Source organism: Saccoglossus kowalevskii, chromosome 3 (genome assembly GCF_978046115.1).
Source record: "Saccoglossus kowalevskii chromosome 3, keSacKowa6.1, whole genome shotgun sequence".
NCBI classification, from domain to species: Eukaryota; Metazoa; Hemichordata; class Enteropneusta; family Harrimaniidae; genus Saccoglossus; species Saccoglossus kowalevskii.
In genome coordinates this window covers 41,741,693-41,762,049 of record NC_140643.1, presented here as the reverse complement: position 1 = coordinate 41,762,049, position 20,357 = coordinate 41,741,693, and the positions used below count along the sequence as shown (strand labels likewise).

The following is a 20,357-nucleotide window of genomic DNA, read 5'->3' as shown; positions in this document are numbered from 1 at the left end:
ATATTTGTCCACCTTCACTGACTTTCTTCTCATTCAGATTTATGGGAATTTCCTTATGAGGTTATGTGCACATGGTGACAGTTACAAATATAATCTGCTCGCACATTGTAATATTATATTTCTGAATTCCCTGTACAATTTATTTAATGTTAATTATCCCTTTGTGTTTTCCCATGTTTTTTTGTAGAAGCCACATGAATCTTGTTTACCCCCCCCCTACCCTTTTACCCTTACACCTACCCTTTGTTGTCACGTTCATTTCTGCTGATTTCTTAAATCATCATGTTTTATTCACAGAACCAGCACCAGTCTGACAAGTATTCGGTCTGGCGACTACAGGTGTGACAATTCACTTTCCAAATTTATCAAATATTACTAATTTACTAACCATCTTTTTTGTTATGAATCAGTCTGTCATATCAGAGTTTTATCAATAGGACGGGTGTCACAAATCAGTCTGTCAAATCAGGGTTTTATTAATAGGAATGGTGTCACAGATCAATCTGTCAAACCAGGTTTTTACAAATGGATGGGTGTCACAGATTAGTCTGTCAAATCAGTGTTTTGCCAATAGGACAGGTGTCACAGATTAGTCTGTCAAATCAGGGTTTTACGAATAGGACAGGTGTCACAGATTAGTCTGTCAAATCAGGTTTTTGCCAATAAGATAGGCGTCACAGATTAGTCTGTCAAATCAGGGTTTTACCAATAGGACAGGTGTCACAGATCAGTCTGTCAAATCAGGGTTTTACCAATAGGATGGGTGTCACAGATTAGTTTGTCAAATCAGGGTTTTGCCAATAAGATAGGCGTCACAGATTAGTCTGTCAAATCAGGGTTTTACCAATAGGACAGGTGTCACAGATCAGTCTGTCAAATCAGGGTTTTACCAATAGGATGGGTGTCACAGATTAGTTTGTCAAATCAGGGTTTTGCCAATAGGAAAGGTGCCACAGATTAGTTTGTCAAATCAGGGTTTTACCAAGAGGGCAGGTTTCACAGATCAGTCTGTCCAATCAGGTTTTTACAAATGGATGGGTACAACAGATTAGTCCGACAAATCAGGGTTTTACCAAGAGGGCAGGTATCACAGATCAGTCTGTCAAATCAGGGTTTCACCAATAGGACAGGTGTCACAGATCAGTCTGTCAAATCAGGGTTTCACCAATAGGACAGGTGTCACAGATCAGTCTGTCAAATCAGGGTTTCACCAATAGGACAGGTGTCACAGATCAGTCTGCAAATCAGGGTTTTATCAATACTACCTTTATCTTGTACTATCCACCCATCTTTTCTTTTGTTATCCCAAGTTCCAGTAAATTAATCACTTTTGACAATAACATCAGCACATCTATGATAACAGTATAGATTTGGTGATCCATTATAAGGCACAGTACATGTATATGTATTATGGTTTTAATTTAGCAATTTAGGTTTAATTCATTGTTGAAATTCAAGCAAATTACTGTCATTCCTAACTCATAGGAAACCATCTGGTTATAAAACCTCATTCCCTTACATATTGAGGTACATATAATAATGAAGTGGCAATCATATCCTTGCCTGACCTTTCATTTGTGTGAACAAATCATTGTATATGTTGCTGCATGTGCTGTTAACTTTTTGTTGTTGTTAAATTCTCATTTGTAGAATTAATTATTAGAACTACTAAATATGGAATTATTAATTTTTCATTTCAAACATAATTTCTTATATTACAGTTGTTGAACACATAGTGCGCGTACATGCTGTCTAACCATGGTTTACACACAGTGTACATGCTGTCTAACCATGGTTTACACACAGTGTACATGCTGTCTAACCATGGTTTACACACAGTGTACATGCTGTCTAACCATGGTTTACACACAGTGTACATGCTGTCTAACCATGGTTTACACATAGTGTACATGCTGTCTAACCATGGTTTACACACAGTGTACATGCTGTCTAACCATGGTTTACACACAGTGTACATGCTGTCTAATCATGGTTTACACACAGTGTACATGCTGTCTAACCATGGTTTACACACAGTGTACATGCTGTCTAACCATGGTTTACACACAGTGTACATACTGTCTAACCATGGTTTACACACAGTGTACATGCTGTCTAACCATGGTTTACACACAGTGTACATGCTGTCTAACCATGGTTTACACACAGTGTACATGCTGTCTAACCTTGGTTTACACACAGTGTACATGCTATCTAACCATGGTTTACACACAGTGTACATGCTGTCTAACCATGGTTTACACACAGTGTACATGCTGTCTAACCATGGTTTACACACAGTGTACATGCTGTCCAACCATGGTTTACAAACACTTATTTATTGCTTATATCTATTTTGTGTTGAAATATTTATTTATATTTATTTCCAGGTTTCTTGATTATCTGTCTGATCTCTGCGTTTCCAACAGTCAAGCTATACCAGTAACTCAAGAACTAATTTGTAAAGCTGTACTCAGTGCTAAAAATCAAGATATTCTTATTGAAACAAGGTGGGTATTATCACCTGTTTTGTCAGAGCTTTAAATGTCCCAAACCTGAAACAAAAACACTGATCTTATTTTATCCATAAGTGATGTTCTTGGGTACAGTATCATTGTACCCAGACAAATGGACAGTGGTAAGGAAACATTAGCATAATATTGTATGTATCTTTTATTCACAGACTGGTTCGTACTCAAGTTGAGGTTGAAGTTGAAGTTGAAGGTGATGGGGACTCAGAGGAGATGGAACCAATAGTGACTATTGAAGAAGAGGAGGAAGTGATTCTGTTCTGGGACAACAGTTATAAGAATAAAGGAATACGCGACTTAGCACTAGGTGCAGCTGAAAACATCAAAGAAGATTCTGATATACTCATGTACTACAGGTAAACAGCTAGGAATTAAAGTGATGGGGTCGTCACCTGCGCACACATGGGAATTGAGTCCCAAACGATGATAACAACACACGCTAAGAACCCAAAGGCTCATGGGTAGATGCTTGTTTGTAAACAATGGCCTCCTGACGCATGTGCAGGTTATGACACCCCGCTTTAAAATAGCACTTGTCACAGAGGGTATTATTTGAGAAATTAAAAAAAAACCACGTTGGATGTATGCAAGATATTGCCAACAAGTTAATGTCATGTTCTCTCATTACCATCTCATGATATTTTTCAAAAGCTTTCTGAAGTTACTCAACTTTGCTGGTTAAACTGCAGTATTGTATCAAATGCTGACTATCTTAACATTTCTTTTATGAGCAGATTCAAGAATGGACCTCAGTGACATCTATTTAACTATTTCATTTTCAGATACCAACTGGATTTATTCTCTCGTATGTGTTTAGATCGCCAATATTTAGCCATTAACAGTATTTCACCCCAGCTTGATACTGATTTAATCCTACGTTGTATGTCGGATGAATTATTACTCTATGATCTGAGAGCATCGTTTACAAGACTCATGCTACACATGCATGTTGACAGAGATCCCCAAGAACAAGTTACTCCAGTCAAATATGCCAGATTATGGTCAGAAATACCTTCTAAGATAACCATTGATGAGTATGTATATTAGTTTCTTTGATTCAATTTATATATTTGTCTGAGAAACTTGTTTTGATGAATAAATCTCACCAATGTTGAAAAGTGACATTGGAATTTTGATAATAATTGACACTAAATTCCAAGATGGTTGAAACTCTTACCATGGGAACAGGTATGTTTGTTTACAATTATTTTCTCCAGTATGAATTATTTTCTCAACGAAACTGAACAGTGATTTCTCACCTAGTTTTTCTGATGACCCATGCATTTTCTCTGAATACTTGTCTTTTTTTTCTGTCATTTTTTTTACCATTTTGAAACCTGATAAGTTTTTTTTTTATACCAATCACATCTTTCACAGATACTCCAAATATCAAAGAAATTTATTTGCTGATATGTAAGATATCTTCTATTCTGAACTCTATTTCAGTGAATGCTTTTTTTCACACTCGCTTTACCCAATCATTTTCTATTAAAGACAGTTTTAATATTGACATGACATGACTCATAAATCTAGTTTACAATTTTGTCATTTGTTATTTAATCATTTCTTTGTCAACTTAAGCATGCTAAAACCCGTTTGTTTCCCACATTCAGTTTACCTCAGATCTTCTCAATTCACATCCAGTTTACCTCAGACCCTCTGTCTTCAGCAGCTTTACATAATTTTTCAGTGTGGATTCTTCACCTTGCTCGACCAAATTGGGTGCCTCTATTAGGGACTAGCTTGGCCACCAGTGGTCCATCTCTTTTATGGAAAAAACAATGGGTACCAGCACTATCCCTCCAATACCTCTAATATAGTATAGAATGGTCACTAATGCAGTACCAACATGGGTGTCTCCATGCATTGTTGACTAGCTTGGCCACCATTGGTGCACCTCCATTATGAAAAACAATGGTCACCAGCGCTTCCCCTCTAATATAGAATAAAATGGTCACCAATTCTGCAGCAACATGGGTGTCTTCATTGTTGACTAGCTTGGCCACCATTGGTGCACCTCCATTATGGAAAACAATGGTCACCAGCACTTCCCCTCTAATATAGAATAAAATGGTCACCAATTCTGCAGCAACATGGGTGTCTCCATTGTTGACTAGCTTGGCCACCATTGGTGCACCTCTATTATGGAAAACAATGGTCACCAGTGCTTCCCCTCCAATATTGAATAAAATGGTCACTAATTCTGCAGCAACATGGGTGTCTCCATTGTTGACTAGCTTGGCCACCATTGGTGCACCTCCATTATGGAAAACAATGGTCACCAGTGCTTCCCCTCCAATATTGAATAAAATGGTCACCAATTCTGCACCAACATGGGTGTCTCCATTGTTGACTAGCTTGGCCACCGCTGGTGCACCTCCATTATGGAAAACAATGGTCACCAGTGCTTCCCCTCCAATATTGAATAAAATGATCACCAATTCTGCAGCAACATGGGTGTCTCCATTGTTGACTAGCTTGGCCACCATTGGTGCACCTCTATTATGGAAAACAATGGTCACCAGTGCTTCCCCTCCAATATTGAATAAAATGGTCACTAATTCTGCAGCAACATGGGTGTCTCCATTGTTGACTAGCTTGGCCACCATTGGTGCACCTCCATTATGGAAAACAATGGTCACCAGTGCTTCCCCTCCAATATTGAATAAAATGGTCACCAATTCTGCACCAACATGGGTGTCTCCATTGTTGACTAGCTTGGCCACCATTGGTGCACCTCTATTATGGAAAACAATGGTCACCAGTGCTTCCCCTCTAATATAGAATAAAATGATCACCAATTCTGCAGCAACATGGGTGTCTCCATTGTTGACTAGCTTGGCCACCATTGGTGCACCTCCATTATGGAAAACAATGGTCACCAGTGCTTCCCCTCCAATATTGAATAAAATGGTCACCAATTCTGCACCAACATGGGTGTCTCCATTGTTGACTAGCTTGGCCACCGCTGGTGCACCTCCATTATGGAAAACAATGGTCACCAGTGCTCCCCCTCCAATATTGAATAAAATGATCACCAATTCTGCAGCAACATGGGTGTCTCCATTGTTGACTAGCTTGGCCACCATTGGTGCACCTCCATTATGGAAAACAATGGTCACCAGTGCTTCTCCTCCAATATAGAATAAAATGCTCACCAATGCTGCACCAACATGGCTGTCTGAATCATTAAACTTGGTCACCAATGGAATAGAATGGTCACCAAGGCCTCTGTCTATCATTATAGAATAAAATGGTTACCAATGCTGCACCAACATAGGTGTTGCCATTAGACACTAGATTGGTCACCAATTAATGGTGCACCAACAATACTTAAAACAGATGTAACTCATACGTTTATTATGACATCCTGAACTGGTCATATTTTTGTAATTTAGATGTGTATCTTACCAACAAAATTGTCTATCGATGTTCTTAAAAAATAAAAAATGTTGATATTTGAAAGGCGATGACCTTGTGTGGTGTGGCATGGTGTGTTGTGATATTTCATCTTATATTTTATTTTGTTTGAAAACACTCTTCACAGACAATGTATTTGGGAAAATGTATGCATCAAAGGAAAACGTAATTATAAAACTGATGAGACATCACCGAACCATTTTTCTCTTCTGCCCAAATTAAGGGAATTTAACAAGTATAGTATTAGTCAATATACCCTTTAGATGCAGCACAATTCATTCTCTCTCAGACTGTATTAACACAGGACCCATAAACACCATGTTCCATAAAATATTACAACCCTATATTTTAGTTTGGTGTGGCAATGTTTATTCAATGGTAAACTTTCACAACAGCGACAGAGTCATTGTGTTTATAATACTTATATCTGTTACCTCTTTCTGTCTTAATTCTAACATTGCATGGTCTTTCATAAACTTGCTTGGAATCTATAATTAGATTTCAGATCGTCCTCATTCATGATATATCTTATTTCCACAGTTACGACTCCAATACTCAGACTGGTCCAAATCAAGCCAAGGACGAAGTTAAACCTAAATTTCATCAAACCATCATGTTTGTTGAGGACTATCTGTGTAATGTGGTTGGGTCAAGTTGGTCTTTTGCTGATAAGGAACAAAATAAACTCACTTTTGAGGTATGTGGTGAGACTATTGTTTAATTATCATATTGCAGTTCAACCAAATAAATAAATTGCTTGTATTCATCAAAAATTTGTTATTTAAAAAAAATAGGTAAGCAGTCTCAGAAACGACTGTTGTGGGTGTGTATTCAATAATGTATCAACCAAGTAATGACAACTTTGGTTTCAAATGAAAGATTTCTTCCTGATTTTGTAAGATACAGACCAAACCTGTGTTGCTAAAATTATTCTCAAATTCAGTCACAGCCTGTTTGAAAAATCAATCTTTGTTAGAGTGAATCTTAGATCTTATGCACACCTGTGTGTTCATTAATGTGGTTATACTACCATAACGGTAAATGCAATAATCATGTATTTTGTTAATTGCAGGTTGTTAATCTTGCCAAACACTTGATATATTTTGGGTTTTATAGCTTTAGTGATCTATTGAGACTCACTAAGACATTGCTGTCAATATTAGATTGTACCCAAACCACCCCGGCTGGTATTCCTCTCAGTAAATTGGACCAAAAAGCCATTGCTGAAGCAGGTAAGCTAATTGAATGCATAGATTCAGTTTTTTGGGTCTCATGATTTCATGATATTTTGAATTTCATGTTTAAGTCTTGTAACAGTTTCATTTAATTAATTCCGTGTGGACCGTTGAATCAAATTACTGTCACTGCAATATACACCCAAACAGCGACATGGCAGCAAATTTGTTGACTTGTGTGTGCCTTTTGAGATCATTGTGTGATTGTAATTATCAAACCATGCTTAAGAGGCTGTCTGTAATGCACACATTTACTAGCATTACATGTATGTCATGCATTAGACACATCATCATCTGTGTTCTGACAGGCTGCATCCGTACATACATTATGTTTAATTTGCTTGGATAACATTGCTATTTTGCATACAGTATTTTTATTTAGGAATGGATGAAATAAATTTTTTTTTAGGAATGGATGAAGTAAATTAAATTCATGTCCCTCAGTATTAGTTTGATGACTCCTGTTGACGTTGGTTTTGAATCAATTTGATGAAACTTTTCAACTACATGTATGTCATGACACACAAAGCAAAGCAGTCAGCAATTTACCTGTCAATATTGCTGTTTGATGTATGAAACAATATGGCGCTGTTAGTAAATCTTCACAGAATCATGCCTCATTCATTAAAACTTCTTAATGTACATGTACTAGACTGTAATTTTAAAGATGTACACAGTGCTGTAAAAATGTCGTTACATACATTATTATCACATAACCACGTCACCCAAACAACAAATTCTTGCCGTATTCTGGTTTCACAGATTCTGGGTAAAAAACTTGACTGATATGTACCCATAAATATGTGAATATGTTATCATCTCATTTGGTTTCCACACCATAAAAAGTCTTAAATAGGTCTTGTATTTATATTCTCTTTGTAAGGCAAATTTAAACAATATTTACTATGACGTCTGACTTTGGTAGAACATAATATGAGGTTATGTACCTTAAAGTATGCACGAAGCAGAGGTCAATGCGACGATGTACTGTTTGAGTGCATACTTTAAGGTATCCTCCTAATAACCTTATTATTATACATCTTTTCCTACCAAGGATACATCATGGAAATGCCAAAATCGAAAAAGTTTAGAACAGAATCAGCGAACTTCTTTGTATGGGTTGGGTCAAATCCTGGTGGCGGCTGTCCATATTTGTTTTTAATAATAGAGAACGCTTACACGCGTAATCATTACATATTTGGAATTCGCATTTCCTAATATGGTAGGATGAAAATACCCTGTAAAATACCACAAAATTACGGCATGCTGTATCTTATGGCGTTACCGTGACAGATGTTCAATAATTGTTTTTATGACAATGTTAGATTCAAATGTTCTGATTAGTTAGACTGCACACAGGGTACAACATCCTTCACCAAACCAAATAGACTCATTCTATGAAGAGTTGCTTCCCTTGGTCACTGTGTGTATTGTCTTTCTCAGCTTTGAATTACTGGTAGTTGTTTTTATTTGTGTTAAAAAGTTATTTAAAACGTCATACATGCCCCTTTTATTGCTGCAGAAATGCTTTAATAAACACATGTACTTGAAATGATAGAAATGCAGTACTTCAAAAGTAAAGTTTTGTGTTTTATTCATTCACCAGTTTATAACTGTACTCTCTTTTATCTGTGTTACTGACTCAAGATAGATGTTTGGTTCATGCACAGATAATCATGTGCTTAATATGAGAACAAACGTTCTCTGTTCAAGGAATGTGTGCTCCAATATTTGGCTGTAATAATTTTGGTACATGCCCCTCAGTTGATCCTAAATAATCACACACATAAACAAAGTTCAGCCATGGCTGCTATTTTGACTTACTGATTTCTGCATAACCCATGCAAACAGTAACTGTCAATACAAACTTCACTGGGACCCATCTGGTGAATTTTGTGAAAGTAGGAAATGAAAGTGCACTGTTGAAAAAGGCAATAGCTGGCACCAACTCTTACATCTTGCAGTAACACATCATGTAACCATAACCTCCTGCATTTTCTTGCTTATTGCACCGTAAGAACTCACTCACATCTGCTTTAAATGTACCATTTGTTTCATGCTAACCTAACGGTCTTTCTATAGAACCACATAAAACAGGTGCAGTAGAGTCTCATTAATACATGCATACATGTTCTATTACAATGCAAACTCTCTTCGTAATTTTTCTTACAATAATTTCATTTATTTCTGTGTATTCACATTATGCACAGCCAAGTCTAAGAATTGATCTTCTGATTGGTAGTATTAACACTGCAATATTATGCTCACCAGACTTTTGAAACCATGCTTGGTTTTATTTCAAAGTTTGTTGTGTTTAGTAAATCTATATTATTCATAGTACTGACATATAATAAACTGTGTTCTTTTTTTCTATCTTCCTAGTGTTTTATTCTCTATTGTCTCGCTTTCCATTCCACGGTATTACAAACTGATGTTTGATTTGAACTAAGTTTTCTTGTCCATAGAGTCAGAATCATAAATTTCTAGTAGTAATTAAGGAGTTTAAAATCAAAGCCTTTTTTTCTGGGTTGGTGTATGCATCCTTATATGCATGTTTTCATCTTCTTTCAGTGCATCATAGTATTGACTAGAAATGCATGCAGTTTGACATGTCATTGCGTTTCTGAAACTTTATAATCCTATCCCATTTCTCTCATGGTCACTTCCTCAAGAATTATCTACTATATATCCTTCTGCATGGTTCATTCCATAATATATGCTAATAATATTCATAGAGGAGTTAATTCATTGGTTATGCAAATGTAAACTCCTGTCTAAATGGAACACCAGAGTGGCTGAATTAATTGGTCAGTTAAAAGAGTTTTGGTTTGCAGAGTTTATCACCAAGTTCAAGGTTTCAGTTAACATAAAGTTTTGTTTAGACAGTCTTCTGTGCTATGATTCAAATAAATGGCTCATTTCACAGACAAAATAAATTTCTCAACAAATGACGATCTAGAATTATTTTCAGAACTTTCATTTCAATTTCCAGAGTTTTTAATATCCATTATATAATACACTGTGAACATACATAGTATTTCTCACCTATGGTATGTGAGAATCTTCATAAATGTATAACATCATCAACATCTTCATCATATCATGTTTTCTATCCTGGCATTCTTTCTTCATCTTTTTATTTCTCTTTCATTTATCTTCTTCATACCTGAAGATCCAACAAAAAAACGGACAGGTGTAGTAATTTTTTTCAACACATCTAAAAGCATGTTGACCTCAAAAATTCAAAGCATGTACATTTTTTTTCTGTCAATCAGAAATATTTACAAATATCAAAAAGAAAATTCAATTTTTGTACTGGTCTCTTATGCTTTCAATGGTTTGTTTAGTTTCTGAATAGAATAGAATAGAATAGATTTCTATTTTTGTTACACGTTGCTTGCCAGTATTTCCACATTAACACATTTTGATTTTTTGATTCAGAATTAATATACTGCATCATTGCGTGTATCAATTTTGAATTTTTTCCTCCCACTTTGTTTATGTGGTTAGAATTCATTGTTTATTTCTCAGTTTCTATTTAACATTTACGTTTTTTTTTCCAGTGTGGTGTTAGCTACATGTAACTTTATTTCTTTATTTACTTTATGTTTCAGCATTTTAAAATAATTTTGTATTCATTGAATTTAATAGTTTTTACTTCTATTTAACATCATACTTACATGTTTCCGCACTTTAGACTGATCACTAGCCTGTATTGCTATGGTTGTAAACAAATTACTAACATTATATAATCCTCTTGATAATTGATCTGTAGCATATATTAAAATCCATGAAGTCTTCAACGGATAGGGTTTAATAAGCCAACACATCTTGTGATTATTGAAGATGTGTTCTAAGGATAGTTTTCATGTAGCTCATCAGTAGCTCCTCACCTTAATAATTATTCCATTTTGATGGATTTACACACGCTTTGATGAATTAATAACAGTGAGGACTAAACTATTCTGTGGATTTTTTGATTGAATGGTACACCTCTTCCTTATGTTTTGAAACACGCCCACATTTATGTACTACAAGCCTTTTATGTGTGGGTTAAATTGGGACACCCACTTTTATGACTTTGCTAAATGACTCAATCTTTGATGGGTTGGGACACTAACTTTTATGACTTTGCTAAATGACTCAATCTTTGATGGGTTGGGACACTAACTTTTATGACTTTGCTAAATGACTCAATCTTTGATGGGTTGGGACACTAACTTTTATGAATTTTTCTCTAAATATGTCCCACTGGTGTACAATTAGAACATGTTCATAGTGCATCTTTTTAGGTTTAAAAAAAAGTTGCCTTTCACCTTGGAATTAGAACATGGGAGACTTTTAACAGTTACATGTTTGTTGACAAATATTACATTCATTTCCAATCAGATGATTATAAATAATTGTACATACATGGCTAAGATCAGTCTAATTTTCATAATACCATGAAGTTAAATCTTATATGTATTTCTCATACATTGTGTAGCAAGCAAAGGTGGTGTTCTGAAAGCCATTCATGGGGCAGGTGCTGTCATGACTAATATGGTCCTTGGCAGTGGTGGCATTCCAAATGGACCAACATCTGTTCACGTCAGCGGTACAAGTAGTGCTGCTAGTAAAGCATCATCAGCAATTCAAACACAGAAAGAAGATGAACTTGTCATGGAAACAAAACTCAAAATTATTCAAATACTACAGGTGAGAGGATGATTAACTTTTCATGGTACATCCATGTATATTTATAGTTTACCCAATAATTATTAGAAAATAATGTTTCCACAATGTAGGGGAATTGACTGCATTTTTTGGGTTTTTTTAGTAGTTATATAGTAGCAAAATAGTTTGAAATAACAATATCATGTCATAGACATCTCATGTTTAAATTTTCTCAGTTCTCATTATTTTTTTTTATTTTTTGTTTTATGGCAGTTCATTCTAAATGTAAGATTGGACTATCGCATCTCGTGTCTGTTGTCCATCTTCAAAAGAGAATTTGATGAGAATAAAGAATCCCAAGGTGAAGGACCTGCAATTGGACTGACAACCCCTGATGCTAATGGTATTAATCTTGAAAAGATTGGAGACGAAGCAGAAGCTATGTTTGGAGGAGCGTAAGTAATATGCTTTTATTTTGATAGAGTCAGGGATTATCTGTAGTGATGAACATTTCACTCTGGTTCTAAAAGCAGTGGCTTACCCATTTATAATGCATGACGTACATAACAACAAGGGTTTATAGTCATAATATGAGAGTATGCAACTTACGTGGTTATGTGATGGAGATCCAGGTATATAGTCATTTGAAATGTGAGTTGAATGCAAGACAAACATACTTTCCTGAAAATATAAATGCAATTGAGTAAGTCTGTAAAAGAACTTTTTGTTGTTTTCGTCAGGGATGTTACCGGTAATTCTGGTTTTCTTGCTTATTCACAAAGTGTCTATCACATAAGTTTCACGTTTTGAATGTGGTAATATCTGAACATATTTATAATGTATGCTAACCATATGTCTGTTTTGATTGAGAATTACTCATACGATTCATCTCTATTTTGTCTCTTATCAGAACTGACCATGCTGACTTGGATTTAGACGGACAAGGTGGTCGAACATTTCTGCGTGTTTTACTACATCTAACTATGCATGATTATCCCCCACTGGTATCGGGAGCTCTTCAGCTGTTATTCAGACACTTCAGTCAACGACAAGAAGTGCTCAATGCTTTCAAACAAGTAAGTCACATCAAATTTCAAGTCAATAGTTAAATATTAAGAAAATAGCAGAATATTAGTAGTGCTCACGCTACATGAAGTATGGGCTAAGATTTAAGCTAATTTCATATGTCATATCAGCTATACTCAAATGCGTTCAGGAGGGAACAGAGGATCGTGTCTTAAAAACGAACCAGATTTAATTTGTACTTAGTGTTTACGCAGGTTTTCTCAGCACTGGTTAAAGTATTTGACCTCTTAGCCTGTGCTAAGGAGCTGTAAGTGAACGCTACTATTAGATAAATTTTAAGTCAATAGATGAATATCAACTCAATAGATCAATATCAAGTCACAATAGATGAATATCAAGTAAAATTCTGTTCTTGTATATACTATTTTTGTAGGTGCAATTGTTGATCTCATCTAGTGATGTTGAAAATTACAAACAAATAAAAACTGATCTGGATGACTTGAGGCTGCTGGTAGAAAAGTCTGAATTATGGGTTTTTAAATGTAAAAGTGACAAAAAGAAAAAAGACAAAAAAGACAGCAAAGATAAAGGAGGAAAAGAGAAGAAGAAACCCGGAAAGGTAGGATACAAATTCAGTATTCTGGAAAAAATCTGATATATTGTTTAGTTCATTGTCAAGATTGCCCATATTTGGTTTATAGATTTCATTGTGATGTGTGTCAATGAAGAGCAGAAGCACCCATCCTCACCACACACTGCAAACAGTACTGTAACCATATACAATGTAATTGTATTATTCCGTTTCCATCGATGCAAGTCAGTTCTGGAATACACTCCTAACCTCAATGCAGCATTAATTCTTCTTCTTCAAGATATAACACATACGTGACTAAACTGCCGAACTAGAAAGACTCAAGTTTAATATTATTATGTTGCATTGTATCGTCATTGAATCCTTAATGTTGATGTAATGGCAATTGTAGCGTTTAATAATAATAATAATTAAGAGTTTGTATAGCGCCTAATATCCATCATGATGATGCCCAATGACGCTGTCAGTTCACAGAAATGCTCTCTGAAACATATAAGTTTTGAGTTTAGATTTGAAAATGTTTAAACTGGCTTCATAACGAATGTCTGTTGGTGACTGATTCCATAATGACGGAGAAGCATGTGAGAATGAGCGATCGCCATATGTCTTGACTCTGGTTCTGGGCACGCGTTTCCCATGTAAAACAAGAAATACCGGTACTAGTGATTTTTAAAACATAATATATCCCCTCATATTAAATTAACAACAAAATTAACATCACCCATGACTATTCACTTCATAGACGTTATCAAGTTCATCTGTAAGCAATGGATCGCCTATAGACTTAGATTTAGGACCATCCATGGATAATGCATCTAAGAAGAACTACAAAGCAATACAAGAGGTGAGTTGTGGTCTTATGTCTTAGTTTGGGCATCACTGTCAAATGATAATCAGGTTTGAATACTATATACATGTACCAGTATGCAGTGTTCATCAGCCCATGTTTAATTAAAGGGCAAAGTTCAAAGTTAAAGGGCGGCAGTCGTCACGCCGCGTCCTGTTCGATATGGGACTCATAGCAACGTATATACAGCATGTAAAACACATTGTTTATTTACATGACATTTCAACACGTACTGCCTGAGGACCATCGCCCTTTAAGAATCATTTCACTAAACAAGCACCAGCAAATTCAAATTTAAAACTTTTGTGTGACAACTTATAGGAACAAAAAACCATTAACCTTCAAAATAATTTGTGTGTGTGTCAACTATGGTACCATTAATTCACAAGGCTGCCACCTGCTGTTGAAATAACCTAACATGTACCAAGCATGAGTGAACAGTGTGTATAAGAGTATAAGCTTAGCTATAAAATAGGAATGGTAAATCTTTAAGGTACACTGCCAGAAACCATGCATGGGGTAACCCTGATACAGTACACTGCCAGAAACCATGCATGGTCTAACCCTGATACAGTACACTGCCAGAAACCATGCATAGTCTAACCCTGATACAGCACACTGCCAGAAACCATGCATGGTCTAACCCTGATACAGTACACTGCCAGAAACCATGCATGGTCTAACCCTGATACAGTACACTGCCAGAAACCATGCATAGTCTAACCCTGATAAGGTACACTGCCAGAAACCATGCATGGTCTAACCCTGATAAGGTACACTGCCAGAAACCATGCATAGTCTAACCCTGATAAGGTACACTGCCAGAAACCATGCATGGTCTAACCCTGATACAGTACACTGCCAGAAACCATGCATGGTCTAACCCTGATACAGTACACTGCCAGAAACCAAGCATGGTCTAACCCTGATACAGTACACTGCCAGAAACCATGCATAGTCTAACCCTGATACAGTACACTGCCAGAAACCATGCATAGTCTAACCCTGATACAGTACACTGCCAGAAACCAAGCATAGTCTAACCCTGATACAGTACACTGCCAGAAACCAAGCATGGTCTAACCCTGATACAGTACACTGCCAGAAACAATGCATGGTCTAACCCTGATACAGTACACTGCCAGAAACAATGCATGGTCTAACCCTGATACAGTACACTGCCAGAAACAATGCATGGTCTAACCCTGATACAGTACACTGCCAGAAACCAAGCATGGTCTAACCCTGATACAGTACACTGCCAGAAACCATGCATAGTCTAACCCTGATACAGTACACTGCCAGAAACCATGCATAGTCTAACCCTGATACAGTACACTGCCAGAAACCATGCATGGTCTAACCCTGATACAGTACACTGCCAGAAACCAAGCATGGTCTAACCCTGATACAGTACACTGCCAGAAACAATGCATGGTCTAACCCTGATACAGTACACTGCCAGAAACAATGCATGGTCTAACCCTGATACAGTACACTGCCAGAAACCATGCATGGTCTAACCCTGATACAGTACACTGCCAGAAACCATGCATAGTCTAACCCTGATACAGTACACTGCCAGAAACTATGCATGGTCTAACCCTGATACAGTACACTGCCAGAAACAATGCATGGTCTAACCCTGATACAGTACACTGCCAGAAACCATGCATAGTCTAACCCTGATACAGTACACTGCCAGAAACCATGCATAGTCTAACCCTGATACAGTACACTGCCAGAAACCAAGCATAGTCTAACCCTGATAAGGTACACTACCAGAAACCATGCATAGTCTAACCCTGATACAGTACACTGCCAGAAACCAAGCATGGTCTAACCCTGATACAGTACACTGCCAGAAACAATGCATGGTCTAACCCTGATACAGTACACTGCCAGAAACCATGCATGGTCTAACCATGATACAGTACACTGCCAGAAACCATGCATAGTCTAACCCTGATAAGGTACACTGCCAGAAACCATGCATAGTCTAACCCTGATACAGTACACTGCCAGAAACAATGCATGGTCTAACCCTGATACAGTACACTGCCAGAAACAATGCATGGTCTAACCCTGATACAGTACACTGCCAGAAACCATGCATGGTCTAACCCTGATACAGTACACTGCCAGAAACCAAGCATGGTCTAACCCTGATACAGTACACTGCCAGAAACAATGCATGGTCTAACCCTGATACAGTACACTGCCAGAAACCATGCATGGTCTAACCCTGATACAGTACACTGCCAGAAACCAAGCATGGTCTAACCCTGATACAGTACACTGCCAGAAACCATGCATAGTCTAACCCTGATACAGTACACTGCCAGAAACCATGCATAGTCTAACCCTGATACAGTACACTGCCAGAAACCATGCATAGTCTAACCCTGATACAGTACACTGCCAGAAACCATGCATAGTCTAACCCTGATACAGTACACTGCCAGAAACCATGCATGGTCTAACCCTGATACAGTACACTGCCAGAAACTATGCATAGTCTAACCCTGGCTTTGTGTACTCAGCACTTCAATATATTTAACATTTCTAAATTTATTCGTTTCTTGTAGGTGCTGATTCGTCTTAGTAAACTTTGTGTTTCTGAAAATATGAATGGCAAGAAGAACCGAAAGCATGAACAAAGACTTTTACGTAATATGGGGGCTCATACAGTGGTGTTGGAGTTACTACAGATACCATATGAAAAGGTAATTGCAATACAAATGGTGTTCAATAGATAAACATTATATAAATATTGGTATAATCACAATTTTAAATGGGCAAGTATTTAAAATCCTATTAGTAGAAAAAAACTGTATAAGGTTGAACACATATTTGGGATGGTAGTTTCCATATATTGGATAGTAATATGTATGTATTGTGGTTTGATTGATACCGATGTACTCTCTGTATTTTAGAGTGAAGACATCAGAATGCAAGAGTTAATGAGACTAGCACATGCATTTCTACAAAATTTCTGCATGGGAAATCCATCAAATCAGGCTTTACTTCATAAACAAAGTGAGCTTTTTCTCACACCTGGGGTAAGTTCCTAACTTGTTTTTGTTATTGTTCTGAAAATTACACCTGTCTAGACTGCGACATTCCATCAAGTTACGTATTCACTGGCCCAATTCTGTTCACCAACAAAACGCTTTAAATTATTCTCCCAGATTTGCCATACTATTATTCCAATATATCTGGTGTAATGCTTGCCGTGTATGTACAGCATCAAATCTCAGCTGTGCAGAGACAAATTTTGTTAAAATTTTCTACATATTGTGAGCATCATGAAACCTCATCCACCCCTTTGTTTTACAGATCATATTTTAAATAGCTGCCTGGTGGCCATTTCTTTTTCAAATAAATGTTATTCCACAATCATATCTCACAGACATGTCTGGATCAAATACATTCAAACTTGACACATAATACTTATTAGGGGTATATATTAGCATGTGTCTTTGTTTAGTGATTTGATTCAAAATAGCCATCTGCCAGCTGTTTTTAGCTCCCGTGAAACGGAGCTTATGTGGTACCGGTGTCTGTGACTCTGTGACTCTGTGACTAATATTTGTTCCACTGATAACTCAAGATCTACAATTTCAATTCAAATGAAATTCGGCACACAGCTAATATATGATGAGTAGATGTGCTGATTAGATTCTGGTGCAATTCCATGCATATTAATTAGTCAGTCAATTATTGCATAAATTAATTTATAACTTAGAGTCTTTCAAGTTTCTTAACAAATATTTGACTAGGGTGAGTAGCCTAATTTGCATATTGCAATAATGTATTCTGTCGCAAAAAAAAACTGGTAATATTTCATTGGAAGGTCTGCAAATTTGCGAATTTTAGTATATAATGATTTATTATATCATGATGGATGTTATTTGAGCAGATACAGCGACTAAAAACATCAAATGAATGTGAGTATGGGGAGTACGCATGCGCAGTTACAAGAGTGACGCGTCCATTTTTTCAGTTTGACGAAAAAGCAGTACTCTTTCCGATTTTCATGAACGCAAGCTCAATTTCACTTTGTGCGTCATATTCATCAATAGACACAATCGAGGACAGATGCCGTACAACTTTCTACCAATCTTGATTCGTAAATGTGCTGGTTACATGTACAGTGTTCTCCTCGGGCCTGCGTCGCTTAGACAATAGCCGCGTAACTTTCGACACGACTCCCAGTGTCTTCTCCTCGAGCATACAGTAATGTTTCACATTTGTTTTCGCATGGTTTCCATCTTATTCAAATAAAACGAAGCAGTTGATATTTTACTTAGTATTTATTCTTGTTTGATATTTTTAAACAAAAATGCACTCATTAAAAAAATTGTAGATATGCGAGTTTTTTGTTTTTGCCGAACGAGGACAAGGAAGACAAAATGGCGGTAGTTTTGTGTAGGGTCGATCGCGATGTTCGGTTTGTATCAAAAGCACGTCTCACAAATGAATTTTTTTTTTCAAGCGATAATTTGATAGCAATTAAACAAATTTCAATCGTTGGCGTATGTAAGGGCTGGATCACTTACTTTCAAGGGCTCAAAGTCCGGACGAACATTAAACTACGATGTTTTTATTTATCTGTTCTAGGTATGTTGTACAGACTTTTTAGTTGTACTATTTTGATGATTTAATTTCAAGAATCTGTCAAGGAAACAATCTGTTGTTACTTTACATGTTGACGTAGGTTTAATTTAGCAGATTTTACTTGTCAGCGAAAATAGCGAAATTTGCCCAATGCGTCAGGAAGATCTATCCCGATTTGCTGCACTGCGGTTTTTACTACTCCATCGCTAATGACACTAATTACCAAGAATTAAAAAAAAACAAGTGAAATTAAGTCGCATTGGGAAAAAAACCCACAAAAAAATCAAAGCAAAAATTATTCAACTGCAGACGAGACAAACCCCGACCTCTAGAAATACCTCATTCATAGAGTGCCTCATTAGTGCCCTTTGTTTACAAGTATAGTGTCCTTGCATGTTTTTCAAAATGCCCATATCAAAATCATGTGTTTCCATATACAGTATGTCATAGATTCTCAAGTATCTTGATCAATTTTATTGATGGATTGACCTACATGCAATTACATTCACTTATTAGGCAAAGCCTATACCTTTATAATACATGCTCTGATCACACGGGAGCTATTTACAGTTTAACATTGATTCATTCTAAAAATGCATAAAAATTAAAAACTTTCTGCTATTGTTTCATCAGTTCTCGGGCTCTTGAATGATATCCATCCTAGCATATGAAAGATACAACTGTATGACACTAGAACAGCGTTTTTGAAAATAAAATAGCCGCCAGGCAGCCATCAGATCGGTAAAACAAAAATATGTGTATCAAGATTCCATGAAGTTGTATGTATATGTGTGTACAAAACCTGGAAATAAACCATCAATGTAAACTTTACCCTTTAACTACATTAGGGATTTGATATACCTGACTGGAACCACTGGAACAATTCTGCCATTACATATGTAATAAATACACAGCATTTTATTTGTTAATTATTTCATGACAGATCATTTGTATACATGTGATATCACAGTATGACTATGAGTAGAGGACTATAATACATCTATAATTGAACGTAAATAATTAGACAAGGCTTTCTGACAGGGCAGATTTATTACATCCTGATGTTTCCAATATTTAATCACATGTCACTCATAAGTGATAACTCTCCTTGGTTTTATTTCAGTTACTGGAAGCACAGACGATGCGTCACATATACATGGACAATGTGTCGTTATGTAACGAAATAAATGAGAAAGTTGTACAACATTTTGTGCATTGTATTGAGACACATGGACGACATGTGGAGTACTTAAAATTTCTTCAGACAATAGTGAAAGCTGAGGGGCAGTATATCAGAAAAACACAGGATATGGTCATGGCTGAGGTAAAGTAATAATGTATCACTATTACTGAGAATTGTATGAATATGTCAACTTGTGATTTTAAAAGTGTCTCTTTTTCATTGATATTCAATCAATCAATTTAATGTA

At 36.4% G+C, this 20,357-nt stretch overlaps 1 protein-coding gene across 1 annotated transcript in view; it reads left to right on the top strand.

Annotated features, from left to right (window-relative positions):
- The window catches only part of LOC102806067 (inositol 1,4,5-trisphosphate receptor-like), a 160,623-nt gene that overhangs the window by 63,772 nt on the left and 76,494 nt on the right, over window positions 1–20,357 (top strand). The window contains exons 16-29 of the mRNA XM_085497225.1: window positions 298–339; window positions 2,391–2,510; window positions 2,684–2,887; window positions 3,314–3,565; window positions 6,492–6,648; window positions 7,024–7,183; window positions 11,673–11,884; window positions 12,116–12,297; window positions 12,753–12,918; window positions 13,302–13,487; window positions 14,203–14,304; window positions 16,896–17,033; window positions 17,244–17,369; window positions 20,051–20,251. Of these exons, the coding sequence (XP_085353351.1) occupies window positions 298–339; window positions 2,391–2,510; window positions 2,684–2,887; window positions 3,314–3,565; window positions 6,492–6,648; window positions 7,024–7,183; window positions 11,673–11,884; window positions 12,116–12,297; window positions 12,753–12,918; window positions 13,302–13,487; window positions 14,203–14,304; window positions 16,896–17,033; window positions 17,244–17,369; window positions 20,051–20,251 (2,248 nt within the window). The remainder of the gene's footprint in view (window positions 1–297; window positions 340–2,390; window positions 2,511–2,683; window positions 2,888–3,313; window positions 3,566–6,491; window positions 6,649–7,023; window positions 7,184–11,672; window positions 11,885–12,115; window positions 12,298–12,752; window positions 12,919–13,301; window positions 13,488–14,202; window positions 14,305–16,895; window positions 17,034–17,243; window positions 17,370–20,050; window positions 20,252–20,357) is intronic.